The sequence below is a fragment of the Anarrhichthys ocellatus genome, unplaced genomic scaffold (genome assembly GCF_004355925.1).
Source record: "Anarrhichthys ocellatus isolate YVR2014 unplaced genomic scaffold, GSC_Weel_1.0 scaffold56, whole genome shotgun sequence".
Taxonomy (NCBI): Eukaryota; Metazoa; Chordata; class Actinopteri; order Perciformes; family Anarhichadidae; genus Anarrhichthys; species Anarrhichthys ocellatus.
Genome location: NW_022280086.1, coordinates 1,494,078 through 1,521,321, shown reverse-complemented (window position 1 = coordinate 1,521,321; position 27,244 = coordinate 1,494,078). Strand labels below are relative to the sequence as shown.

At 44.0% G+C, this 27,244-nt stretch overlaps 2 protein-coding genes across 3 annotated transcripts; one reads left to right on the top strand and one right to left on the bottom strand.

Annotated features, from left to right (window-relative positions):
* The first annotated feature begins 2,273 nt into the window (after positions 1 to 2,273).
* On the top strand, positions 2,274 to 8,003 carry LOC116396517 (fructose-bisphosphate aldolase A-like). The gene is made up of 8 exons (XM_031871155.1): positions 2,274 to 2,347; positions 3,572 to 3,688; positions 4,108 to 4,374; positions 4,915 to 5,075; positions 5,289 to 5,372; positions 6,520 to 6,694; positions 6,797 to 6,996; positions 7,118 to 8,003. The coding sequence occupies exons 2-8, from the start codon at positions 3,577 to 3,579 to the stop codon at positions 7,208 to 7,210; spliced, it is 1,092 nt and encodes a 363-aa protein (XP_031727015.1). The 5' UTR covers positions 2,274 to 2,347; positions 3,572 to 3,576; the 3' UTR covers positions 7,211 to 8,003.
* A 2,935-nt stretch (positions 8,004 to 10,938) lies between these two features.
* On the bottom strand, positions 10,939 to 22,703 carry gps1 (G protein pathway suppressor 1). Of its 2 annotated transcripts, XM_031871154.1 has the most exons (15): positions 22,522 to 22,702; positions 21,268 to 21,332; positions 20,098 to 20,190; positions 18,801 to 18,982; positions 17,051 to 17,215; positions 15,792 to 15,927; positions 15,481 to 15,558; positions 15,263 to 15,323; positions 15,026 to 15,111; positions 14,571 to 14,665; positions 12,822 to 12,927; positions 12,635 to 12,715; positions 12,077 to 12,214; positions 11,855 to 11,989; positions 10,939 to 11,342 (listed from the first exon to the last, which is right to left on the bottom strand). In XM_031871154.1, exons 2-15 carry the CDS (start codon positions 21,298 to 21,300, stop codon positions 11,268 to 11,270), a joined length of 1,464 nt encoding a protein of 487 aa, XP_031727014.1. In that variant the 5' UTR covers positions 21,301 to 21,332; positions 22,522 to 22,702; the 3' UTR covers positions 10,939 to 11,267. The 2 variants fall into 2 exon arrangements, with proteins under 2 accessions (XP_031727014.1, XP_031727013.1); XM_031871153.1 differs by lacking the exon at positions 21,268 to 21,332 and having other exon boundaries at positions 22,522 to 22,703.
* Between the last annotated feature and the right edge of the window lie 4,541 nt (positions 22,704 to 27,244).

Here is a 27,244-nt window from a genome sequence, read left to right as displayed (position 1 = left end):
CACGCGTTAAATGATATGATGCACGTATGTTACACAGTTAACTTACTGTAATTTACTTCTCTATTTTAGATTGGTTATTGCTGTTAACTTTTATTCTTGTTAGATTTGTGCGTCTGTTTTATCAACATTTATAAACAAGATGTCCACGCTAAAGAGAACTGTGAACTTTAACTCAACTTCTCTTCTTCTCATTAATTCTCTCTGTTTCAATTTAAACTCATCCTGTGAGTTTAAATTGGAGGCCACTGGAGAAGCCTCTGAACCAGCAATTACATGAGACATGTTCTGCATTGAGATCATGTGAACTATTACCAGTTTAGAGGTGCCTAAAACATTTACATTTTTTCTATATAATCTTTATTTGATCATGTGACAAAACAATACGACGGTATGTGTGTGTGTTAGTGTGTGTGTGTGCTTTATAACTGCAGCCTCCCATAGTATGCAGTGGGGTGTGTTGTAACTACCTTACTGCACTGAACCCTGGTCTCTTTAGCCTGAATAGAAAAAGCAGCACTGAGGTTGTGTAACTGAGTCCTTATCCAGCCAGTGATACTCATATGACAGATGGGAAGTGATTTTGTCAGACTCTACTGAGACAGCTCGACACATCATCAGTATGGCAAAAGCATGAGCCAGTGAATGAAGTTATTCTTTATGCTTGAAGGCCAGAAGCACAACCTGTGATGGAGATGGAGAGTTCACATATTTACATATTCACATCATACTGTACATCCAGCTTCACCTACAGCTATGAGCTGGTGTCAGATCAAAGTAGCTGTATAAGTGATTAGAGGCATTATACTAGCTCTGCAGCAGTGGGATTTCCTCAGTGTGATGATGCTCGAGTCACGTAGCATCTTGCATGTGAGGATCCTCACGTACGCCCAGAGATGCCTGTCAGGGATTTTTAGGGCCTCTGCGCTGTCTCACAGGCAACAAGCCCTTCCTTTGTAATTTAGAATGCAGATGAAAACACACAGGCAGAAGTCAAAGCAACTACTGCAGTCTGTTCATTTAAAGTCTTCCATGTCAGCTTGTGAAATAAATCATAGCATGATTCTGGGTGATTGTTAAGGATTTCAGTATTAGAAATATTATAAGTAGGATTAAATAATACCCCTAGTGGTGAGTAGAAGTGTCACAATAATAATGTCCAAATAGATTAAAAAGTCACAAAATATTTACTTATGGAATGTATTATGTTTACAATATTCTTACTTGTAGAGGATATTAAGTTACATTATTTTACTCATTGAATGTATTAAACCATAGAAGTATAGTCACTAAAGGTATTAAAACACTCTATCAATAGTTTTGAGGGTCAGAAAGGGATCATTTTGAGTGAGTCTTTACAGAGATGCAGCAGAGAACAGAGGGATGGACAACTGACCACCAGGACCTGAGGAGGAGTCCGGACGACTTCAACCAAACACTGAGATGATAACTGCCCCAAGCCAGGAGGGGCTATTGAATTTCGGCCAATCACAGAGGCTGATACTGGACATTTAAACTTTCGGACAGAGACTTTTAAATATAGGCTTAGTTCCAGAGGGTTTTGGCCAGAGTTCGCGCCATTACCACTCTGGGTAGTTTACCAGCTGGGCTGGGCTATTTAGTGGGCCTTGTGAGAACTCTGCCCTGGGGACATATTGATATTGATAGAGTAATTCAGTTTGCAACTGTTCTAGCTTCTCTTGTTTATTAAATACTTTTTGATTGTTAACCGGATCCAGTTCATTTTTGGTGCGACTGGAAAGTCCAGCGGTCTGGGTCTCCCCTGAAAACATCTAACCCTAACATGATGTAACAGTACAAAACGTCTCCAGCTGGGAACCCTCACCTCAAAAGGCAACAACTGACAACATCTGATCATTAAATGTAGTTTTTTTTTTCTAGAAGTGAATAAGACAAAAACCTCCGATGTATTTGTACCGAACTGAGCTGCTCTTTAACCATACTTTCTGTAATCGCCCCCAATGTTTGTATCGGGGTAATGTGAAACATGGATTTGGTTTGGTTTTGGTCATGGAGGTGGTTACTGGAACAGCAGACCTAAATCTGAGGACCTGGTTCAGTAATATGTGACTCAATAAGAAGACGTCCGTAGAGCTGTGTAGCAGGATGTTTGATCAACCTGTGAACCGTAAGACAGCACTGAGGGTTAACAAACACCCATAGTTCAGCATCACCGGAGTCAACACGTTATTCCTGTTGCGAGCTGAGCTCTGATTGGACAATCTCCGCTGAGGTCCCGCCCCTGTAGAGTCTCCATCTGTGTCCTTTTTACGACAGCAGCTTCCTGCATCTCTCCGCTGTTTCCTAACGCTGCACGACCAACAAGCTGGTGAGTTTGATTTTCTCCATCCAATCATTTCAAACATTCGCTCAGCAGATGACAGCTCTGCTCGTATTTTCTCATATGGAGCTCATTAGTCCAGCACGTTACAGTTGTTTTAAGGTTTCCACAATAGAGGATAAATACAAATGAAGGGTTTTCCTGGAGTTTTCTGGAGGCCATTTGTGTTTGGGAACTCCCAGTAAAAGTCCTTCAGCTGGGTGGCAAGGACGCGGAAGTGTCGTCACGAGAAGCTACTACATTCTATTAACGTTACTACTGTATTAATACTAATATTTATACTTTACTATAAAACACAAGCCGGCAAATACCGTCGGAAAAATTGGTAAGAATTGCTCAAAGCCAGCAGCAGTCCTGTATGTGTGTATCTGTAATGTGACCGCTAGCTTCACTCTATTCACTTTAAAGTATCCTCCTGAGATACTAATACCAAGTACTAGTGGTAATACAAGGAAATACTCCACTTCATGCATTCACGAGCCTACTTCAATGAAAGTAGCTTCTATCAGCAAACACTACTCATCTGAACTGAGACTGTGTCGCAGCTAGTTTAGATAGATAGGGGGTTCAAACCTGGGCGCCGGGCCCTTCAAAGGGTCGTGATGTGATTCATGAAGAGGAAAGTTTATATTCACTAAACTAACACTGAATTATCTAACAACCTTCATCCTCCAACAATAACTGAAACGAAGCCATGTGAGGAAGTGCTTTTCCTTACTGTATTTCTGTTACGACTGTGATGATCATCAGTATTTTATTCAGATATGTTTGTGGGGTTCTGCTCTTCTGTTTTGGTTTTCATCATTAAACATATAGAGGGTGAAATACATAAATATATACTCGTGAATAAACCAGAGTGTACACTAAAATAACAACGCTATTATATTTAGGGGAGAAAGATAAAGAAAGATACTATGTAAATGAATAAATAGAAGTATTTCTCTCACTAGAATTGAACTCGTCATGGTGAATAGCTCGTAGACCTGACAGAGAAACTTTGGGACACGACAAAAGTTTTTAAAGAAAGAAAGAATGCGTCCTGGGCCTCTCTGAATACTTCCTTCTCAGATGTGGAGGAAATGGTGTCGACATGTTGGGGTTGGGTTTAGTAAGACTGCACAATCTCCTTCTGTTTTCGTTCGACTGACTTCTGGAGTGATTAAGAAATAAGTCAACATTAATATCTCTCTTCCCTCCTGGTCTCCATCCCAGTCACCATGACTCACGCGTATCCCTTCCTGAGCGCTGAGCAGAAGAAGGAGCTCAGCGGTATCGCTCAGAAGATCGTAGCTGCTGGAAAAGGCATCCTGGCAGCTGATGAGTCCACAGGTACGACTGCAGCGACGGATGACTCGGCATCCTGTTAGCACACAGACCCCCCCCACAGTAACACACCACTCAACAGTCTGCATGTCTCTCTGCTGGTGTGATATTAAAGACAGTAGGATGTTTTTGAAATATACAACTGCTAATAATACTGAAGTGCATACAATGTATTCTGTCCTCTATTTCTCTCCACACTAACAGACACCTTATAGAACCTGATACCTGATACATCAGCATGCTCATCAGTTGACTAGAGAGCACTGACTGTTTATTTTATAACAATGTCCTACTACATATCTTATGTCTCCATGATCCCCCCCCTCCTGGGTCCCGATATCATTCACGCTCACTTACCAAAATGTAAGTTGAGAGTGTCCGGCCTCCCTGACTGCTAAATGGCCATGTGTTTTAAACTCCTCCAGGCAGCATGGCCAAGCGCTTCCAGGGCATCAATGCTGAGAACACGGAGGAGAACAGGAGGCTCTACCGCCAGCTCCTCTTCACCGCCGACAACCGGGTCAACCCCTGCATCGGCGGTGTCATCTTCTTCCACGAGACGCTCTATCAGAAGACGGACGACGGCAAGCTCTTCCCCCAGCTGGTCAAAGAGAAGGGCATGGTGGTGGGCATCAAGGTGGACAAGGGTGTGGTTCCCCTCGCTGGCACCAATGGAGAGACCACCACTCAAGGTACAGAGAACCAAACAGAGCTGTGGTTCTGGAACAAAAGCTTGCGTAGTACTGCTGGGCGTCAGCATGTGAAGATGACCATCAACATGAGCATGAAGTCATGTATGACACACACAGAAGGGCGTATACAGCTCAGTGCTTAGTTTCTGCAAAATAGCTCAACATTAGAACAAGTGAGCAGATTGAATCAATCTCATGTCTGAGTTTATCAAGCTGTTTATTTTATTGGATCAAAAATCAGTAATAAGCAAGGTGCAAAGAGCTGATCTTTATACAACACAACAAAATCAATAACAACAAAATGATATTAATAATATTATCAATAAATAGTTCAAATGACCTCATATGATATAAATAGAAATTATAGGCAACATCCCATTCACCCTAAGCCACACAGAAGATACTAATGAACAGTAGGATTCTGTAAGACTTCATGCATTTGTCATTTGCGATACAATAACTAGAGAGTGCTCTGGAGAGGACCTGCTGCTGTGCAGTGATGGAGCTGAACTGTGGAGTGTTCCTCTGTGTCTCTGTCAGGTCTGGACGGGCTCTACGAGCGCTGTGCTCAGTACAAGAAGGACGGCGCTGACTTTGCCAAGTGGCGATGTGTGTTGAAGATCACCTCCACCACCCCGTCCCAGCAGGCCATCATGGAGAACGCCAACGTGCTGGCCCGCTACGCCAGCATCTGCCAGATGGTGAGAGACTCAGACAGGACACACGTTTACACTCAGACGTACGCTTCTGTCAGTGCAGGGATGCAACACAAGCAGCCGTTACACAACTCGGTACACAGTTGGCCCATCAGGCTCCTGACAGTTGGTACACAAGTCACCAGCCCAGGACAGGAAGTGCTATTGTTTCTGTCGTCATGACGCTGGTTGTTCTGTTCTCTGCCCCTCCCCCCTCAGCATGGCATCGTGCCCATCGTGGAGCCTGAGATTCTTCCAGACGGTGACCACGATCTGCAGCGCTGCCAGTATGTGACTGAGAAGGTGGGTGATGGTGGTCAGCTGGAGCAGATGGGTAACTGGTCTGATATATTAGTCTGTCATAGAGGTATAGTGCAGGAACATGTCAGCATCACCCTCAATTTGGCATTTTCTCAGAAAATAAAGAGAGCCACAATCTGCTAACGTGGTGCATATTTTCACTTTGATTTGAGTTGTTTTGATCGTGTCTGATCATGTCATGTCTTCTGCTTCTTCTGTGGCAGCATGAACCTACTGAAGGTAGAGAGACAGTCATATCTATTTACCAATATTCATGGAAATCTCTCCAATAGCTGCTATTTGATGTGTCATGGAGTCTCTAGAGGGGATCACCAAAGTCAGTCAGGGCACTTTTACTGGCCAACAGGGAGAGCGTTTGAATGGAACTCTGGTGAGGTTTGTTCAGGCTGTAGTTCACATGGACACAGGTAAGGACAGGTCAACATAGGACAGAGGACTGACTGGATGAGGACAGACAGAATATGCGGACTAAAGTTCATTGGAGATGAACTGGAGGAGAAGGCTTGGTGTGCTCAGTAGATCAGTGCAGAGTCAAAGAAAAGAAACTTGTGAACCTTGTGACACCCAACCAGACTGCATATGAAACGATGCCGATTGTGACTCAAGTAGATCAGCTGCTATCAGATACCATTATGTTCATAAATAACAATTCAGCACATTTATATCTATGCATTTATTTATGACATTTTGTCTTACAAAGTTAGGAAATCCTTTTTTTAGTCTCGTCTGATGTTGCCTTACACAGTCTCTTCACACAGTGAGACATCCAGCTTATTGATTCAACACTGGTGTCTGATCTCTACACAGCAGTGGCCAATACACAAAGTCCCGACTTCAGACTAGCCAAACGGACTAAAGCACCCTACTCATCCTCTGGGGAGCACGAATATCTGTACTATATTTAATAGCAATCCATCCGACGCTTGTTGAGATATTTCTGTTGTCTCTTCAGCCACGCGGCTAAATCTGCTTGGGTATAACATAAATACAACATCCTAGAAACAGTACTGTTAGTCAACAGTTAGTGTGTGTGTGTGTGTGTGTGTGTGTGTGTGTGTGTGTGTGTGTGTGAGTGAGAGAGACACCGTCCTGCTGTCACATCTCTGACTGTGTTTATGAACTGTGTCAGGTGTTGGCAGCGGTCTACAAAGCCCTGTCTGACCACCACGTCTATCTGGAGGGCACGCTGCTCAAACCCAACATGGTGACTGCCGGCCACTCCTGCCCTAAGAAGTACGTCCCTCAGGAGATCGCCATGGCGACTGTCACCGCCCTGCGCCGCACTGTGCCCCCCGCGGTGCCAGGTGAGATGGACACGTAGCTATCTGCACACATGCTTATCACAAGTATACCTGGTTTCTACCTGAGCTGTGCATGATCACTGTCCTGTGCATTCTCCTCCCCAGGTGTGACCTTCCTGTCAGGCGGTCAGAGTGAGGCAGAGGCCACCATCAACCTGAACGCCATCAATCAGTGCCCCCTGCACAAGCCCTGGGCCCTCACCTTCTCCTTCGGCCGGGCCCTGCAGGCCTCCGCGCTGAAGGCTTGGGGAGGCAAGAAGGAGAACGGCAAGGCCTGCCAGGAGGAGTACGTCAAGAGAGCCCTGGTGAGGAGGAGGAGGAGGAGGAGGAGGAGGAAACAGAGTAGAGAGACCCAGGTGTGGTTTAGGGGATGGCGGATTCAAACCCATGTTTGAAGGAATCCTTCTGCTTTGTGTTTCTCCACAGAATAATAGCAAGGCAGCTCTGGGGAAGTACGAGTCCTCTGGAGAGAAGGGAGCAGCTCAGGAGTCTCTGTTTGTGGCCGACCACGCCTACTGAAGTCAGCCAGGCACTTCATCTCCACTCTACCCAGTCATTCCACACCTTTCCACCACATCCTCAGTCACACAGATTAACCATTCAGTATCATCCCATTAGTGATGAGAGCCCAATGAGTTCCTAGATAGAAAATCATTAGAATACTACAATACCCAAAAGCCCAGTACGGATACTTTAGCTCTATCCTCCCTTTGAGCTTGACTTTGCACTTGTAACGTCGGTGTTGGGCCCAATCCTAATCTCCACACTCTCAGACCTTGAGGTGTGTTCCCGGTAGGTCTGTGAGGGTTGAAGGCTGCCCAATGTTTGGCTCTCGAGCAGACATTATTTTCTGCATCCCTGCTTACGGGGGGGAACTAAATTCACTGAGAGCATTTCACTCAGAGGTACCTACACAGAATATATATATAAAGTCTTATACCCACAACTGTATGTAACATGATCTCCGTCGCTGCAAAGTCTTGTCCCATTCCTCTTTATAACATTTTGAGCCCTTGAAGCCTCTCACCAGGTGACATCAGTTAAGTCTGTGGGGGGGGGGGGGGTCAGGGTTTAGGACTAGGCCCTACTGTACTGCCTGACTTAGTGTGCTGTGACACTTTATTTTGTGTGTGTGCACTTAAACCCCACAGAGAGACAGAGTTGTCCTCAATTTGTGAATTTGTCTTTCGTACATGTGCCTTCATTATTCTACTGAACTGCTGGAGGACACTCTGTAGAGGACGGTGTAATGAATATACAGTATTAGTGTATACACTGGAAAGACATTCAAATTAAAATATTCCATAACTAATGGTGTCCTGTCACTTTGTGTACATGTATTTATCCACAGTGGAACGAGACAGTGCAGCTCTACCCTGAACCTTCTTTGCTGGACATTTAATAGATTTTCAGTTCAGCATCCATATCACACACACTGCTGAGGGAAGAATTCAGAAACACCACTGGAACAATATACCTCGTGTGTCCGGTCAACTATCGACAAAAGCACTTTATCAATCTCGCCCCTAGGATAATTCATGTCTTTTTACAACCAACTGCAGTGACGTTTCAAATAAATCCTCTTCCAGTGACTGAACAGTTCACGTCACACCTGCCGACGGTACTCACAATATTCTCCTGGCAGCTACTGCACGCTATATCAAATACAATAGCAGTGAGTTGCTATAGCAACTATGCATTGTGGTGGTTGATTTTCTTTGAACAGACTGGTCACAGATGAGGTTGGAGTCGAAGATCAATTTTTCAGAATTCCTTATTGGACATGAATCACGGGAAGAAGGCACAGTTTGCTGGACTGCAGAATTTCTTCAACTCTCTGAGGAAACCGTAAGGCCTTTATACCCTCCCGTCACATGGGAGTGGGGGGGTGGAACATACAGGGGTGTCAAGCTTATGTCCATACATGGACGTTTAAACTTAGCTCCGAACCTGGAGGTCAGATATTTATCCTTCCAGGGAAAAATGCAGAGCACAAACATGCCAGACATAAGTCCATATATTGAGATGGTCAGAACACAGACATGCAGGACATAGGTCCCTATAGATAAGAGCTGACCACACCTGTTCAACCAGTGTGTGTCCGGTCACACACAGCTCATCTGTGAATAGTGTGTGCGTGTGTAGTTTTACAACAAAGTGGAGATATATACTAATAGGTTGTGTTGCAACTGCTCATAAGCGGCTATATTATTACATACAATGTTATCAATCCTAACATTATATACAGGAGATATAAAATATCTCCAGTCTCCTTTCACATTATGTGAATTGCCGATTCAATTTATATCTGCAGTCAAAAAGGAACTGAAGCAGGTGTGTGTGTGACATATAATCACAGTAACATTACTGTGATCGGCGGTTCGATCCCCGGCTCCACTCATCCATGTTGATGTGTCCTTGGGCAAGACACTCAACCTCAAGTTGCTCCTGTAGCTGTGCCTACTGTGTGTGAATGGTGTATGAATGTTAGTTACTCCTGATGGGCAGGTGGCACCTTGCATGGTAGCTCCTGTCAGAGTATGAATGGATGTGAATGGGTGAATAATGACATGCAGCGCTAAAGAGCTTTGAGTGGTCGAGAGACATTTTTTGAGCTGTAGAAATCTGTCCTAACACCTCAGAATTTAATCAGGCTTATTTTCAGCTTCATACTTTTGACGTATTTTGGTTTTGAACATGTTTCGTGCTTATTGCTCAAAAAACACTTTGGCTTTAGTACATGTCTATTTGAGCCTCCTGAAAAAAAGCCCAGTCTGCTCCGATTGGCTTGTGAGTTAAATACGGTGCACCTTTGTAAAGGTTGTTCTCACGCTGTAGGAGACATATTCTGAAGAGCTGCACATGACAGAGGAAAGGCCAACGTGTTCAATCACGTTTACTGATCCAGGAAGCCAAATAAAAGAACCGACTGGGACCCTGCACGAGGAAGCAGGACTTGGGGTTAGCTAACTCTGGGTCTTTAGTCCTGCAATAGAGGTTCACTTCTTACCAGGGGAGATCACCATGGTTACTCAATGAACTGAACTCTGAAGCTGGTATACAGATCAACTCAAATAAAAACTACACCTACTGACCAATCAAAGCAGAGTATGTGGCTCATTAGATATTGCACAGATAAATTAAAGTCATAATCCAGACTAAAGTAACAGTTTAAAGTGACGGATACAGATTTACACGTCAGTGATTTCTTGCTGTCCTTCATGCATTTGTCAGTTTAAACTGTCACTTTCATCAATCAGCTGATATCCTAGTTCTCTTTGTTTGTGAAATATCCCGCTCTGCTGACGGCAGACTTGTGCTGCTTTGTGATTGGTCAGATGCTGCAAACATTGCCCCTTTTATGCTAACACGCAGACAGCCAGATTGAGAAACACTGGTTGATTTACTGAGTTGATCACCAGCTTCGTAGGTCTGTTTAGAGGGATCTGGTTGTTCGGGTTAGTTAAGCCAGATAACCGAGATATAACCTGGCTATGTTGAACTGGCTTCGCAGCACTGGGCCTGGATTGTCATATTTCAGTTTGTGGGTCGGCAGCCACTCCAGATACACAACTGTACGGGAGTCTTTCATCATATGTCCCCTTTAAATGTCTGTCAAACCAGGTCTGCAAGTTCAAGTCAAACCTCCGATGCAGTGACCTCTAGATGGATAATTACTTTATTATCTCGTGACATGTAGGTGATTTCTACAAACACACTGCAGCTTAGAAACAGCAGCAGGGTTTAACTGGGTTTTATTCCACAACACGTTTGAACAGTTTAAACCTTAAAGGGCCAGTGTGTAAGTTTCTGTGAATCAATCAGCAGAAACAGAAATATAATATTACTATCTATGCTTTCATTAGTGTATAATGATCTGAAACTAACAATTGTGTTTTCGTTATCTTAGAATGAGCCCTTCATATCTAAATAGGGACTCTTTACAGAGTCCACCATGTTACACCACCATGTCTCTAGTAGCACAGAATGGACTCTAGAGAGAGACTTTCACGCTGTTGCGTTACCTGAAGGCCACCGTAGTGAGATTGGCTGTGAACTGCAGCCTCACCACTAGATCCTACATAGTGTCATTTTAAACCTGCAGCTAATAGAGGCTGACGGAGAAACCGCTCCTTTTAGTTTAAGCACACATCACATCCAAACAGTGGACCCCCTTAGTTCTTCTGACTCGGTACGGTCCAGCCACTGGAAGACAACAGAGCTGCTGCATAGAAACAACCAGTGAGTGTATGTCAGGTAGGTGTTTTTATTTTAAAATCTGGTTTCTGTTAATGAGGCCTCCATGTGTAAGCAGAGCAAAGCGCATCTCCTACCAGTAACGTACAGCTGAAGTGCTGAGCTTTCATCAAAACATCCACATCATCACACTAACAGAGGACCTTCCCATTTCACCTGAGGGGGATTCAGAACATTAAAGTCTTTATATTGTGGGCTGTTTCTGTCCTTAGCAGATAAACAGGAAGTGGGCGGGGCTGGGGGGTTGTGTTGATGGATGACATGGTGACCCTTCCCTCCAGTCTGCGGCTGTCGTCAGACCCTGAAGAGGACGTCCTCCTCACATGTTGGTGCTCATCCTGGTCTGGCTGTTGGCTGGTGTTAGCTCCCCCTGGCTGCCTTCTCTGGGTGGAGACTGAGAAGAGGACACAACATGAGTGAGGCACCGTGTGAGAAACAAAATAACCTTCACTTCTTGGATTCTGTGTACAAATGATAGCATGTGGAGAAGACCGGCAGCCTGTGTTCTAATATATGTAAATGAGTCCAACTGGTCCCGTTATTTCTTCTACTGGTTTATCGAATCATTGCAACATGGAGGGGTATTCATAGAGAACCATTCGAGACCTTTCTTACTAGGTTTAAACAAGTCAACACTAAGGCGTCGTCATGTCCAAATACATGCAAATACACCAGAGTGGACTTCAATGCGTCTGAATGTCTGTGAGGTATACTACAGTGTAATATCTCAGTATTGATGCAGTGAGTCATGTAATGCAACATACATGTGACCACCCAGGACCTGCAGACTCCGTGTGAGCATTCTAACATGACAGTTAACCCAGTACTATGGCAGGCTGGTTTTATTAACAGCTTCATATTTAGCTCCTGCTAAGCTGAGTGCATCAGAAGACACATGTTTCCTACCTTGACGTGGATCTGGTTGCGCAGCACAGCAGCTCGGAGGATCATGGCTTTGGCTCGTCTCTGGAACTCTTTGCCCATGTGAATAGACTTCTCAAATGTGGTGCTCCTCTGGTCCACATCCCTCGCATACAGGATCTATCAACAAGTCAGAGCCTCCGTTCAGAATGTTCCAAATGACATTACTCGCTTCAACATTTTCTTGTGTGTGTGCGTGTGTTTCACCTTGCTGTGGGAGTCGATGCGAGCGTTGATGAGCCCCTCCAGTATGAGCTGGGTGAGCTCGTCCTCCAGAGCTGCTACTGTGGTGTTGAAGGCCTGAGCCATCTTAGTCATGTCTGCTGACACGTAGGGGCTGAAATACTGAACACATGCACACACAACTGTCAGACATGCCACGATCAGACACCAGTTACTTTGTTACCTTGGGATTTAAAGGCTCTCCATTCGACATTCGGAGCATGAATATCAAACAACTATCATCTCTGTGAAGATCTAGAGGAGGAATGTCTCCCTGGCCACAGGACCAAGTCTCTCTCCCTCAGTGTGTTCTCTGTGCTCTGTCTACATTGCCTTATAGTGCATGTTAGTGCATGTGAGTGCATGTGAACGTGCCCCACTGGTTAGCTCACAGCTGCCGCTCTGCAGTGCTCTCATACAGCCGTTACAGATTGAGTGTAAGAGGACGTTGGTGCCAAATTTAAACCAAAAACAACCCTCCACATGTTCCTGAGATATGGACAGACAACATCACGCCTGAATGCATAAACAGCGTAAACTCACCTGGATGAGGGCTCTGTTCCTGATCTGGCTGTACAGCGTCTTGACGTGTGGGGCCAGGTACATGTCCAACAGCAGGTTATCCTAGAGGACACACCACAGCACATACACTGTAAATCATCACACAATATGTTGCCATAGAACCTCAGCACAGTCTCAAACTGATGCTGTTTCAGTGACAGTTCGTCACCTTCATTTCATCCAGCAGCTTGAGACAGGACGCGTACTTGGACTCGTAGAACTTGAAGATGATGTCACGGATCTGAGGTTCCAACTCTAGAAATAACTTAAAGGAGCTTAGGACATAAAAAAAAAAAAAAAAAAAAAAAAAAAAATATGAGTATTACCATCGCCTGCTAGTCATTAAATGTACCAAGATACAGTACTGTGCAAAGGTTTTAGTCAGGTGTGAAAAAATGCTGAAACTAAGAATGCTTTGGAAAATATAAATAATAATTGTTTATTTTTATCAATTTACAAAATGCAAAGTGAGCGAAGAAAAGAAAAATCTAAATCAAATCAATATTTGGTGTTACACCTTTGCCTTCAAACCAGCATCAATTCCTATAGGTACACTTGCTCAAAGTCAGAGATTTTGTAGGACTATAGTCAGGTGTATGATCAACCAATTATACCAAACAGGTGCTAATGATCATCAATTACACATGGAGGTTGAAACACAGTCAGAAACAGAAACAGCTGTGTAGGAGGCTTAGAACTGGGTGAGGAACAGCCAAACTCTGCTACCAAGGTGAGGTTGTGGAAGACAGTTTCATGTCACAGGTCATACACCATGGCAAGACTGAGCACAGCAACAAGACACAAGGAAGTTATACTGCATCAGCAAGGTCTCTCCCAGACAAAGATTTCAAAGAAGACTGGGGTTTCAAGATGTGCTGTTCAAGCTCTTTTGAAGAAGCACAAATAAACGGGCAACGCTGACGATCGTAGTGGTCGGCCAAGGAAACTTAGTGCAGCAGATGAAAAACACATCAAGCTCATTTCCCTTCGAAATCGGGAGGTGTCCAGCAGTGCCATCAGCTCAGAGCTGGCAGAAACCAGTGGGACCCAGGTACACCCATCTACTGTCCGGAGAAGTCTGGCCAGAAGTGGTCTTCATGGAAGGCCAAAAAGCCAAACCTCCGACATGGAAACAAGGCCAAGCGACTCAACTATGCACGAAAACATAGGAACTGGGGTGCAGAAAAATGGCAGCAGGTGCTCTGGACTGATGAGTCAAAATTTGAAATATGTGGCTGTAGGAGAAGAAAGTGTGTTCGCCGAAGGGCTGGAGAGCGGTACAATAATGAGTGTCTGCAGGAAACAGTGAAGCATGGTGGAGGTTCCTTGCAAGTTTGGGGCTGCAGTTCTGCAAATGGAGTTGGAGATTTGGGGAGGATTAATGGTGTCCTCAATGCTGAGAAATACAGGCAGATAATTATCCATCATGCAATACCGTCAGGGAGGCGTGTGATTGGCACCAAATGTATTCTGCAGCAGGACAACAACCCCAAACATACAGCCAGCGTCATTAAGAACTATCTTCAGCGTAAAGAAGAACAACAAGTCCTGAAAGTGATGGTACGGCCCCCGCAGAGCCCTGATCTCAACATCATCCAGTCTGTCTGGGATTACATGAAGAGATCTGTGGTTAGTTCTCCAGGATGTTTGGAACAACCTACCAGCCGAGTTCCTTCAAAAACTGTGTGCAAGTGTACCTACAAGAATTGATGCTGTTTTGAAGGCAAAGGGTTGTCACACCAAATATTGATTTAGATTTCTCTTCTGTTCATTCACTGCATTTTGTTATTTGATGAAAATAAACTGTTAACACTTCCATTTCTGAAAGCATTCTTAGTTTACAGAATTGTTTCACACCTGCCTAAAACATTTGCACAGTCCTGCATGTTTGTGTCATCATTCACTAAACTCCTCCTACCTGCTGGAGATGACGTTACGTTGGAGCTCCTGTCTGTCAAATGTGGCCAAAGCACACATTCCTCCATACACGGCTACGTTACTGGGCGACAGGAGCTGCAGGGAACACACACACATATATTACACAACTTTTTGTTAGTGGTTTCAAACTTCATCCTACGGTAGTGTGAGGCAGCAGTCGGAAAAATACCCAGTTCAATTCTCTACGTCAAAGTAACCAGAGTTGTCCATAATCCATAAACAGCTAGGGTGCTTTATTATATTTATTTTTTCATTGTAATAAAAGAGTTTTTATTCACAAGTTGCTATTTGCCATGCGTGTACATTTCAGGAGCACTAGTCTCCGGTTCTTAATAAGCCTGTCTGTCTGTATCAGCCCCCCCACTGACACGCATAATTTTAGCTTCAGTTGAACTGAATGTGTGGGTCAAGTTGCAGCGCCATGGCACCACTCACCTCTGGACAGTCACAGTGGTCAAAGGAAGCCTGCAGGAAGCACTTGGCAGCTGGTTTATATTTCCGAGAGGCCAACTCTGCCAGGCCTGAAACAGCAACAAAGCAGCTCAGACCCTCCACAAATGACAGAGAACAGCTCTCTACAGCCGTTACTATCTTTTATTCATATCACAGTAGAAGAACAGACTTGAAGCTTCTTCTCAGCTGATCTTCCAAATGAGCATAATGCTGACTTACCTGCAGCACACTTTAATTTGGTGAGGACTGCTTGATTTTGGCTATCTCGCTCTCCTCTTTGCTAAACAAACAGAAACAGAAACATCATCATCTAAAGGCATTTGTCATCTTAGTGAAGAACTTCTTCCTTGTTTACAACAATGGGTGCAAGACTACTTCTCTGCGTCATTGGGCGACTGTAAGGCGAATAGAGTGCAGCCACTGGGACCTCTGCTCACCTCTGCTATCTCTGGTGTGGATTCTGCTTTGTTGACGTAGCTCAGTACATGGGACCAGTTCTGGAGGTAAACGCTAACCTGTGGGAACAGAGGACAGGGTTTACTCCTTCATATACTTTGTGTGCTCAAGTCAAATTGTTGAAAGCCCCCCCCCCAGTAGTTTCTACCCCACGCTGCTTTTCCGTTATGAGAGACAAAGCGTAAATGTAAAAGTACATGACAGCAAAACATAGCAAGCATCTAGAACTCCCACCAGCAGCTGTTACAATGGTTACTGCCACATGAAAACGTTGTGGGACATGGTGCTGTACCTTGATGACATTCAGACACATGTTAATGACGTGCTTAGCACTGGTGCAGTAGTCTCTGGCTCGGGAGTAGCACTTAAGGGCGTTACTGAGGTCTCCACAGTCCAGGTAATGATCCCCCAAGTCATCATGCCCTCTCCTGGGGAGGTAAAGATAAAGAGGTGGTAGATGTAGGGACAAGGGTCTCGTAAAGAAAACACTGGCAGTAGTCAGCTTGCCTCGCCAAGCATTTCTAATAAACCAGCTGGTAAAATGAATCAGCATGAACCTTCTTGTTACAAACCAGCTGTCTTTGATGGCGTCTTTAACGGGGTGATCTTAAGGGACAGGTATTGTGTGCTGTTGAAATGGTAATTCGCTAGAGAAGCCCTGATCATGATTTAGCCGGACCTGGGTCTGTCCACGGTGGACCGGTCTCTGCTGCAGGACCTGGGTCTGTCCACGGTGGACCGGTCTCTGCTGCAGGACCTGGGTCTGTCCACGGTGGACCGGTCTCTGCTGGAGGACCTGGGTCTGTCCACGGTGGACCGGTCTCTGCTGGAGGACCTGGGTCTTACTTTAAATACTTGCTTTGATATACAAAATCTTGGCATTGTTAGTTTTAATGATGTAATTGAAGCTGCTTAGAGCTAGTGTTAGGTATTTAAACAGGTCATAATTCTCCCTTTGATAACTATTTTATATTGCTGTGAAAACAAAGTTACACTTGCATCATAATAGTGTTAGAATTTACCGTCACCCAATACTCATTTTTACTACATGAAGGTTGAACGCATTATAATACAAGTTATTGTAACCTCCATAATTTGGCTCCGTGCTGTCTGTGAGCCACACTGTGAATGATTAAATAGTAAATGGACTGTAATTGTTTCTCTCTTTTCTAGTCTTCTGACCACTCAAAGCTCTTTAACTCTACACAACATCATTCACCCATTCATACACTGATGACAGGGCTACCATGTAACTAACATTCATACACCGCAGGAACAGCCTGCAGGAGCAATTTTGGGGTTAAGTGTGTTGTCCAAGGACACATGGACTAATTTGTTGTGAGCTTTATGTCTCCTTCACTCACCGACGCATGTCTATGTGTGGCTGCGATGTTACCGTCTGTGTCGCTCAGGCGGCGGCATCACATACAAGAAATATGAGACCGACAGTCCAGTCACCTGTTATGGCCCATCAGCTGAAAAACATCCCGAGTTTGATCGGTGCAACTCTAGTAAGAACATTGATGCTAACAATGGCGTGTGCCTTCATACCTGATGCTCTCTTTAATGGAGTTTCCCTTGTAGTTCTTGAGATCAGTGTCCAGTTTCTCCAGTTTGAGCAGAGCCTTTTTCCTAGTGGACTCGGCCCAGGCAGAGTCCAGGGGAGGAGGAACAACACCACCTTCAGGTACCGTGTCCGGCACACCTTGCACCTCCCTAAACAAAACAACAACAAACATCTGTTACATTAGATGTTGACAAAATGAGTGAAAAGGTGACATTCACCAGTACACTGTGGCTTCTCCACCACACACGGCTACCTTCCTCATGATTTAATCGTTTTCACAGCGCTGAATTGGGCCTGTGTTAATAGCAGTTGATATTGCTATATGTGACAATATTAATTAAGTTTAAATAAATAAACCATATAAACTAAGCTTGTATAAATAAACAAACCATATAAACTCAGCTTCAACATTGGCTTGGACTGAAAAATAAAAACAGATAGAGATGACATCTAAACAAAAGTATTATCAAATTAACAGAAGGGCCTACAAGCAGCAGGAGGTTGACAGAAGAGAGTACACGAGACAGGCAGACCAGTCCAGAACTAGGACGTGACACTAAGGCTGGGTATCATTTAAGAAATGACGATACAGGACCAATACCGGGACCATTAGCTGCTGGCCGCTAGACAAACAAGTCCTGCGTTACCTGCCGTAGCGCTAATGAGCTTTTGCATCCCTGAACTATGATGTAGTACCACCTCCTGAGCAGGTTCAGGAGGGCAAAGTGCTTCCTGATATCAGAAAAAATCGTAGGGGGGGGGGGGTCGATTTTTGCTAACCAATCACCAGAGACTAAGCTATCCGCCTGTATCTAATGTCACTTTAAGGCCACAGGTGATGTGTTGCCATGACAGCATACTTGTCAGTGTTTTAAGAGTGGAGTGAATTAAAAGAAAACGTTAATAAACAGAACCAGCCTACGATGTTGGCCGATACTGACAAGACATGCTGTATATGTAAAATGTATTTGTTAACCAAGGTTGTCACATCAAATTCAAAACTAGTATTCAGCACCAAACACCAAAGAGAGGCCATGAAGGGTTGAGAGATGTCGGGGCAGTTCTCCCTCAGAGGGTCTGGAGGATAGGTGGAAATGTTTTGGATTGCTTTAGGGTTGAAGATTGAAGATTGACTGATTAATTGATTGATTGAAGATTCACAACATTTTGTAAGGAGGTGGAAGCCAGAGCTGAATGCTACGGTTACAGATACAAATGAGGAACACTGGAGAAGAGTAGAGGAGAGGGACCGTGATACACTAACAAAGGAAAAAGAAGCTGAGTCTCAACCCGGCATCTGGTAGCAGAACGACACAGTCATGATAGCAGCGTTAGTCTCCATTGTTGTTATTATCCCTCAGTTCTGGGCAAAGCTGACAACGCTTGAAAACGGCATTGGTCCCCCTCCTGGCTCTGATTGGCTGATCGCTGCACTTATTATTTGATTACTTTTTTATCAGTCTACTTGAATTAGGTGGAGTAGGTGGATTCAAATGTCTGGGACCAGGTACGCACAGAACAGGGAACACAAAAGCAGGGCTACACAACGAACTACAGGATGTTAAGCTCCTGTGGTGTAAAAGGCAAGAATGTTCATTTTGGGTTCACAGAGTGCTAAGAAATCAACAACCTCTTTGGTAAGAGTACACTACTCGCTAATATGATCTGTTTTCAAATCAGGATTGCACTCTCTCCAAAAGAGTTCTCATGCCACAGGGTCATTGAGTAGAATACCGTGAGGCCTCTGTGAGTTTGCGGTGGATCTCTTCATAAGTGTCGACATTGAAGGTCCTCTGGACGAAGGTGAGGGCCATCTTCAGGGCTTCCACCCGGAGCTGAGGGCAATGCTCAGCGATGAACTGAAGCCTCTCAATGCGCATTAATCCACTGTAGCTGGTGGCATACTGCTCCAGGTCCTACACACAGGAAGAGGTCTTATTAACAGTGTGGAACCTGCTGCTCTCAAATGATCATGTCACATTGAAGTGATGTCATAGTAGCTCCATTGTTTAGCATATTTGGGTTAGGTGCTCCATTAGACTTACGGTTGTTTTCATGTACTAGGGCTGTCGTTCAAAAGTTTTACCTCTGCAAGGCCTGAGCCTGGAGAGAGGTTATGTGTTTGGTCTGTGTGTGTCCGTGACTGAGTGAGTGCGAACCTCTGTGTCTGTCCAAAGCTAATCAGCAAACTGCAGAATATATTCGATGTCCCTTTAGAGCTGCATGCTCAAGGAGCTCTCATAGTTAGTGACTTTCTGTTTTATTCTGCCACTGACTGCCTGCTGACTCGTCCCTCACTACTCAGCTAGTGACTCCTAACAGGCCTCCTAGTGGTCTCAGCTGTGTATCAGCTAGTGTTACACAGCTGAGACCAGAGAAACAGTTTGCACACCGTTTTGGTTCTTGTGTTTGGCTAACCGCTAACAGAACTACTTGTACACACACTGCTGCACATCAGCGTGCTGAGTTTACCTTTGTGTATGAAGTGTCGTGTACGACCACTTTGACCCTGATGCTTGTATAACGTTTGTTTCTTAGTTTGAATGAAGTGTGCTTGACGAGGCTCCACAGCTCTGCTTGTATTCATTCAACCAAACATTACAGCAGTGGTCCTTGCAGACTCCCCTGGAGGAGATCTGCACTCTACCGAGTTCAACTTTCTAGTTGTTTTATGTGTTGCACATAAGACAAACATTCGCCAAGCACTGATAATCAAGTTAAAGAATAATGATGACCATAAATGATTGCACATCTAACCTGCGACAAGGCAAGAGGCTATGATGGACTTAATGTTATGTGTCCATGAGGAACATTACTTCAAAGTTGTATCTCCTTGTGTGCGGTGTGCAGACCGCACCATCTTACCTACAATTATGAGAAATAAGTATGGCCAGTACAGTAAAGTGAAACTAAACAACAGCTTCATGCAAATAATTATTGTATTTGGCAAACAGTTACATTGTATGCCACCATCATGGGTTAGCGTGTGTGTGTGTGTGTGTGTATATATGAGAGTCTGTCAGGTCAGTACCAGCGTTGGGTTCTCCACTATGTAATTGGTGTCCGGAGCATTCTGCTGGTCCTCCTGGGGGTCTGCGTCTATCTGCATGGGTTCCACAGACCCCTGAGAGAAACACACCAGACACAGAGGTTAGCAGAAATCACAATGCAACACATGATCAACATTATAGCGGAAATACATTTAAAAAATACTAGAACTGTAATAGAAATGTTTCATGACGACTAGTGTCCAGATTAGGACTGTCCTCGACCAAAGGAATCCTAAGTCAACACTCACAGCATTTTATCAACTCATCGATTAGTTGATTTAAATCGGCAGATCTGAAAAAACGGAGTTTATCCACAAAGAATCACACCAAAGCACCACTTTAAATCTTGTGTTTAACAGATTTGTGCTTATTAGTATCTTGGAAATACCCATTCAGCATGAAAAAGCATTAAAAACCACAACAAGCACAGCAAACTGTGTGCTGCAGCGCGATCCAGCAGCTGAACCTCTGTAGCTAATGTTGATGCTGGCTTGTGAACCTCAACAAACCTCATTTGAGAGCCAGGAGCTGATCATAGAGTGAGCTAGCATGGCACAGTAGCACTTTGATCATTGGATGGTAAATCACAATGTTCACTGGTCTTTAAACTTAAAGCAATGAGATGTGCTCTACTGTTACTGAATAACTACAATAATAAAACAGAGCTGGTTCACATTGCTAATGGTAGATCGGGGAATGGATGTGTGAGAATTTATTGTATTGTAAATGTTCTACACAATTGGATATAATGGGATTTTTATGATTTCAACAGTGGCAAAAGTGATTCACAATAGGTATAAAGCCTTGTTCTTAATGGGATGCATGGTTGGCAACAAGCAAGGCAAAATGAGCATACAGGATTCTTAAGAGGTAGTGTGGCGTTGCCACAGATGCAACAATCGCTATGTTATCATTTGCTTTGTTAGCTTTTCAACACGCTACCAGGCTGATGTTGAGTGAACACTACCTTTGGGAAGATAAATATCTTGCAAAAGTCATACAGTTAGTAATAGTTAGTACTGTATGTGTTATCACATGTAAAGCCACGTGTGTAAGACTCAGAGATGGGCGTGATACCGAAGCTTCTTTCACTCTGGTGAAGTGCACTGTATCAATACATTGTGTCCAAGCTTGTGTTAAATGAAGAATACCACAAGACTGAAGGCGTCCGAAGCTTCAGACATCACTGGTACTTCAGAAAGCGCTTCAGTCAGTTCTACAGTTTTTACAGTTTAGCAGAGATTAGAATAACAAAGAAATGGCAAAGTACACAACAAAGACATAATCATAAGTATGATAACATCCCCCCTACCAAGTCATAATGTAATCAAAGTGATTACATTACTCATTTAATGAATGTCACATCACATCGCGACTCATATGAAATGTAAATAACAGCCATTAAGTTAAAACATATACGCCCACAGTGACTCTGGGCCTAAACACCAAAAAAGATATTTAAAAAAAGAAAAGTTATTTTAGATCCAACAAGAGTCTTTAAGTACAACGCATAATCCAATATTTTACCGTACATAACACACAACCACGTCTACATTTGATGCAGCACTTCTGATTTAACGTTAGCATGCAGGCTACTTGGACTTTTATTGCGCATTTGAGACTAAAACCATTAAAATCGCCGTCGTTACAAGACTTCAGCTCAGGTCTTCTTGAGCGTTGTGCTAGCTACGATGTGGAGCTAATGGGACAAACTGCTAATAACAGGAAGTCTGCTTGCAGTGCTAGCTTATGATGCAATAATAAACACAAGCTGTTCTTCAGTCTATGCTGTGCTTTGTTTTGGTGAAGAACCGAACTTGAGATGTAAGAGCAGTAAATAAGAGCTCTACGGACTACTGGTTAGCGTTGTTGTTTAGCCAGTGTACCGTTAACACTGATATCGTCTCCACGTTAAGTCAATGGAGGCCTTCCGTCAGTAGTTAGCCTGCACTTCCCAACTCGATTAAACCAATCTCTCGAATTCAACTGTTTTACTGGCAAACGCGCATACATTTAAAACTTTACATTTAATAGGTCAGCTTCCGGCAGTAACGGTGATTGTGTATTTTTCTTGCAGTTGTCTTCACTTCGCACTGAAACGTTAGGGAATGACAGTAACGCTACCTTTGACAACAAATGCCAAACGCTAGCTAGTTAGTGATTTAATTAAACAAAATATTGCTTCGTAGATGATTTATACGCATTATCAAACATAACGAACGCATGATGCTGGTCTTGTTTAGACTTAAATTGTGATATTTAATCATGAACTGAGCCGGAGCTAAGTTTATTTAGCTAAAACTAGCAAGCTAACTGCTAACATTAGCTAAGGTTACGCCACTTACGCCAGTTTTCAAAAATATTGATAGGTTAGAAATTACAAAAAAGCGATGGTTAAGACTTACCTGAAAGTTAAACACTTGCAGAGGCAAAGGCATGTTATTTATTTCTTACTTCAGGGTGGGTTTTGTTAGAGGAGAATTTATCACATAGATATTGATGTGCGGCGTGCACTCTAGCAACCGCGTCTCTAGTGGGCTGGGCCTAACCTACTCCTCGCTACGGCTCGCGGGAAGGCGCAGTTTGACGTTTGACTTATTTTTCCTTCTTCTTCTTCTTCTTCTTCTTCTTCTTCTTCTTCTTCTTCTTCTTTTTCTTCTTTCAGTTTATTGGCAGACTATCAACCAACGTTTAAGGTGCATGCCGCCACCTACTGTACCGGAGTGTGTAACAGCAGGACATTATGACAGTTAAACAATAATAATGTTATTATTTATACATTTTTTGAAAAGCTGAAAGCTTTTTACCTGAACTTGTTTGTCCCCTATCTCTAACAGTCCTTTGATGCTCCACTCCCTTCCTAAAGCTACCACCCTTCAGTCTTTCTCTTTCCACACTGAACTTCCTCCACTCTATCAGCACATGTTCAACACTTTCTTTACAGTTGCATATCTCACATTTATCCCACTCTGTCTTTTTCATGATGTATAACGTCTCATTGAGTCCTGTATGTCCTAACCGTAATCTACAGAAAGTAACATCTTCTTTCCTACATTAACTTCCAACACTTCTCACTCTGATTGACGTCGTCTGACTTTTGTTATAATTTCTACCTTTATTGTCATTATTCCAAATTCCTGCCAAGATGTAATCATTTCATGCTGTATTACTGATTTTGCTTCTGACCTCACAAAACAAATTTCGAAAATATCATTTTTGTTTTAATGCTCTTTTGTCAAGTTTATCTGCAACCTCATTTCCCTCTATTCCAACATGAACCTAAATGTACATCTATTCCTAATTGTTGTAAGTTCAATAATGAAATAAACTTCAGTTAGAAGATCCTCTCAAACTGTTTGATCAGATTGTATACTTTGTATTGCAGCTGCAGAATCTGAACATATAACTACTTTCATTGGTTTAACCTCCTCCACCCACTGAAGACTGATGATTATTGCTGTGTACACTGATTACCTGTTTGAAATTATTTCAACAATTCCTTCATTGAATTCTGGAATGTATATGCCCACTCCTACATGATTATTATCTGAGTGTTTTGGTCCATCTGTACAAATATTGAGAAAATTACAATAGCTTTTCTTCAGGTAATCTTGAACCAAGTATCCGATGTTATAATTCCTCTCAGTCCATTCTCTTCTCTTTTGTAATATCTATAGATTTACCTTGGGTTGTGGAAGTATCCATGGAGGAATGCTGCTACTAATAACTGCCGGACTATGCTGTATGGTATCTAAATTTAACTCTTTAATATTCCTGTCAATGTCCCATCCAGAGCTTTTACCAGAGAATGTCGAGTACTCCCATCAATTGTACAGGACAGTCGATGGTATATTTATGTTAAATCCACCCTGAATTCTAATCCAGTGTGATAGTGCTAATTTTGTTCTCCTCAGATGTAACGCCAGTTCCCTGGATTCCACCAGCAATGCATTATGGGTGTGGTTTAGACTGCTCCCAAGCTAAATCTATCTAATTTTTCAAGATTACTTTTTGCTGCTGCTTCGTACACCATTCTTCTTCTTCTCCTTTTTTTTCTTCTTCTTCTCCCTTTTCTTCTTCTTCTTCTTCTTCTTCTTCTTCTTCTTCTTCTCCTTTTAATTCTTCTCGTTCTCCTTCTTCTTCGTTTTAACGTGGGCTACAAAGCTTTAAAGGTATTTCCCCAGCCAGTGTACACTTCCCCAACAGTTTATAATGTGGCGAGTAGACCTGTTTCCTGTTTCCCTACACCACTGTTTATCCCCTCTGTAACAACCTCACAACCCTTTAGAATACCGTAGGTCTGCATGGGGATGGTACAGACATGCCTACCAATGTTTTCCCTATCAATATTTGAGTCAACTCCTTTGCATTATCCTTGGAGTGAACACACACACACACACAGACATACACACACACGCACACACACACACAGACAGACACACACACACACACACACACACACAGGGAGAGAGGACCGGCATGGCTGTAGCTAGATATCCCAGAGGTCCAGGGCCTTCCATCAATGTGTTGGGTGAAGAACCGGCCGTGGTGATTCAGATTGCCACATATGAACTAGACCTGTAAACCAAACAAATATATTCAATATGTTGAATTACAATGGCACCATTTATATGATCCCTCAGGCAAACGCATCTCCATCTTTGTTTTCTTTTTCCTTTCACAAAAGTATCTTTATATGTATAAATTACTCTATAAATACATATATATAAATGTAAACACAATCCATGGATAAAATTTTATTTTTTACAAATATTGTGACGAAGGACGACCTCTATAGACGGGTTTCAGAGAAGCAGCCGAGCAGGAACCGCACTACGCCCCTTGCAGACGAGGACGGCAGTCAGCTGCTCGCGGACTAATAACACCGGCATTAAGTTGGTGAAAAGGCTTTGATGAGAGTGTCGGCGCAAAATGATGGCCGTGTCTGTAAATAGATTAAAGTTTGTTTATGTGGCTGTTCGGAGTTTCACTTTCAAGACTGTGTGCGTGCAAACAATAAACCTCTCAAAGGAACATCTTGTCTGGATTGCATTCTGATAGATGGCCACAACTTGTAATGAACCAGTAAAATTATACAGTCCTTCCCAGTCAATCTAACAATTGGTCCTTTGAGCCGGATTCAGTGTGGTCACCGTGGGATTGATTAAAGATGTTTCCAGATCAGCAGAGGACTCCACGTCCTGCAGAGACACGGCCACCAGCCTGGATGGAAGATTACACTGTCTCCATGCCAGCACAGCAGCGGCCTTATCACAGCACAGAGAATTTCCCAGAGAGAAACGCCAGGATGGGAGTGCTGCGTAAGGAGCGGCAGCTCAATATCCCTTCCAGCCTGAGTATGCAGACACCCTTTTCCAGAGTACGCCTGCCTCTCATCGACGGAGGCCTGCAGCAGAAACGGCGCCAGAGATCCTTGAAGCCCTCCACAGGCTGATGGAAGACAATCACAGGTTGCAGCGACAGATGATGGACATACACAGGCGACTCCCTGACCCACCACCACTGCTACAGAGAGCCCTCTCTCTTCCACAGACGTCTGAGCCCCCTCAGCAGCAGCACGTAGTAGCAAGACGTTGTTTACCAGCCACAACCACCATCACAGGATCTTGTGGCAGAGCTCACAATGCCGCTGAGAGACATGTGGACGAGACGTCAGGAGCAGTCTCTCTGTGGCCCAGAGCCAGTTTATCCTGTTTCCCGAATGCATACACCAGATTATTATGAACGTTATACCCCACCAAGGAGGGAGTCACTGCCCAGCAGGCCGTTACTCTCCCACCACCAAGAGACTGTGTACCGCGGTCCTAAGCCCAAAATCCCTGCATTCACTAAAGGGGATCCTAGGGAGTTTGCCCGGCTTAAGGTTGCCCTGGAGAACCTGCTGCCTCAGGATGCTACAGAGCGCTTTAAATATCAGATCCTGGTGGACCACCTGAAGTATGAGGAGGCACTGCTCATAGCGGACTCCTACACCAACTCGTTGCAGCCATACACTGTGTTGGGATCTGACTATATGGCTTCGACATGTGCTGTGGAACAAAGAGAGTCAGGCCTTCCCTTTTGCAAGCAAAGGTTTCATCCTGATTGTAGTTTGAGCACCAAACCCCCCAGCTCTGAAGAAATTCACATTCGGGTGTGAGTTTCCTCCCCCCAAAAATTATGTGTTCCTGAAGTTACCTGAAAGCAGCGCTGCAATCCAATTGGTCGAGAGCCAAGACACCCCAGGACCCCTGTGGTTCAGCCACTGTTCTACAAAACTACCTGCAACCCCCACCTCAAGGCTTTTTCCCTTCGACCTCCGTCGAGCTAGGGAGCACACCAACGTTGTTTCCCTTTTCAACCAAATCCTAGGTCTAACAGTTTATATTCGCTGGCCGAATTCACCAAACTGTCTATTTTATCTTTGTTCGTATCCACGAAGCGAACCCCTTTTTAGTCCTGCAGAAGTGAAGAAGCAAGACTTCTTCAGAAAGAGAGAGAGAGAGAACTTCCACTCTCCACCAAGCGCCTCGTTTGCTCCGGCCATAAGGATGCGAAAATCCCTTATCCAGACGACAGCGATTCTCTCTTACCGAGAGAACACCTCCCGCGGCCCGCAGCCGCGCTGCCTGGGCCCAACGAAGCTCAGAAGAACCCCTCAGAAGAACCCCCCCCCCCCCTCAATCACCACGATTGCATCGTACCGTAAGGCGAATTAGAGTCTGGGCAGAGTTAGAGAGAGTTCATTTGTGTTTATTTTATCTTGTTCGTGTGCTTAAAGTACTGTTCATTTTTATAACGTGGTGTATGCTTAATAATCGCCGACACTAACGGTCGCTGAGATCGTTGGGGTTGTGGAGAAGCTAGTGTATTTCATGCTACCGTGATCTGTATTGAGCTAGCCGCCTAGTGAGGTCGAAGTTGCTTCTCATCAGTTCAGGAGGTCAAAACCGCCGGCTGAGACAAAGAGTCGTGGTTCTTGCTCCCCTGGCTGAGAGAGCAATCCCGCGCGGAGCAAAGGATCTTAATCTCTTGTTTTATTTCATTTTGTTTTGTTCATTTCCCTTCTTTTTTACTAATCCACACACACACACACACACACACACACACACACACACACACACACAC

Excerpts from the sequence above, each read along its gene's own strand:
- LOC116396517 (XM_031871155.1), top strand. The coding sequence starts at position 3,577 with ATGACTCACGCGTATCCCTTCCTGAGCGCTGAGCAGAAGAAGGAGCTC. Across the intron at positions 3,689-4,107 it reads GGCAGCTGATGAGTCCACAG|GCAGCATGGCCAAGCGCTTC; the intron begins GTACGACTGCAG and ends AAACTCCTCCAG. Across the intron at positions 5,373-6,519 it reads GCCAGTATGTGACTGAGAAG|GTGTTGGCAGCGGTCTACAA; the intron begins GTGGGTGATGGT and ends GAACTGTGTCAG.
- gps1 (XM_031871153.1), bottom strand. The coding sequence starts at position 22,554 with ATGCCTTTGCCTCTGCAAGTGTTTAACTTTCAG. Across the intron at positions 20,191-22,521 it reads TGCAAGTGTTTAACTTTCAG|GGGTCTGTGGAACCCATGCA; the intron begins GTAAGTCTTAAC and ends TGTTTCTCTCAG. Across the intron at positions 15,324-15,480 it reads CCACACCAGAGATAGCAGAG|CAAAGAGGAGAGCGAGATAG; the intron begins GTGAGCAGAGGT and ends CTGTTTGTTTAG.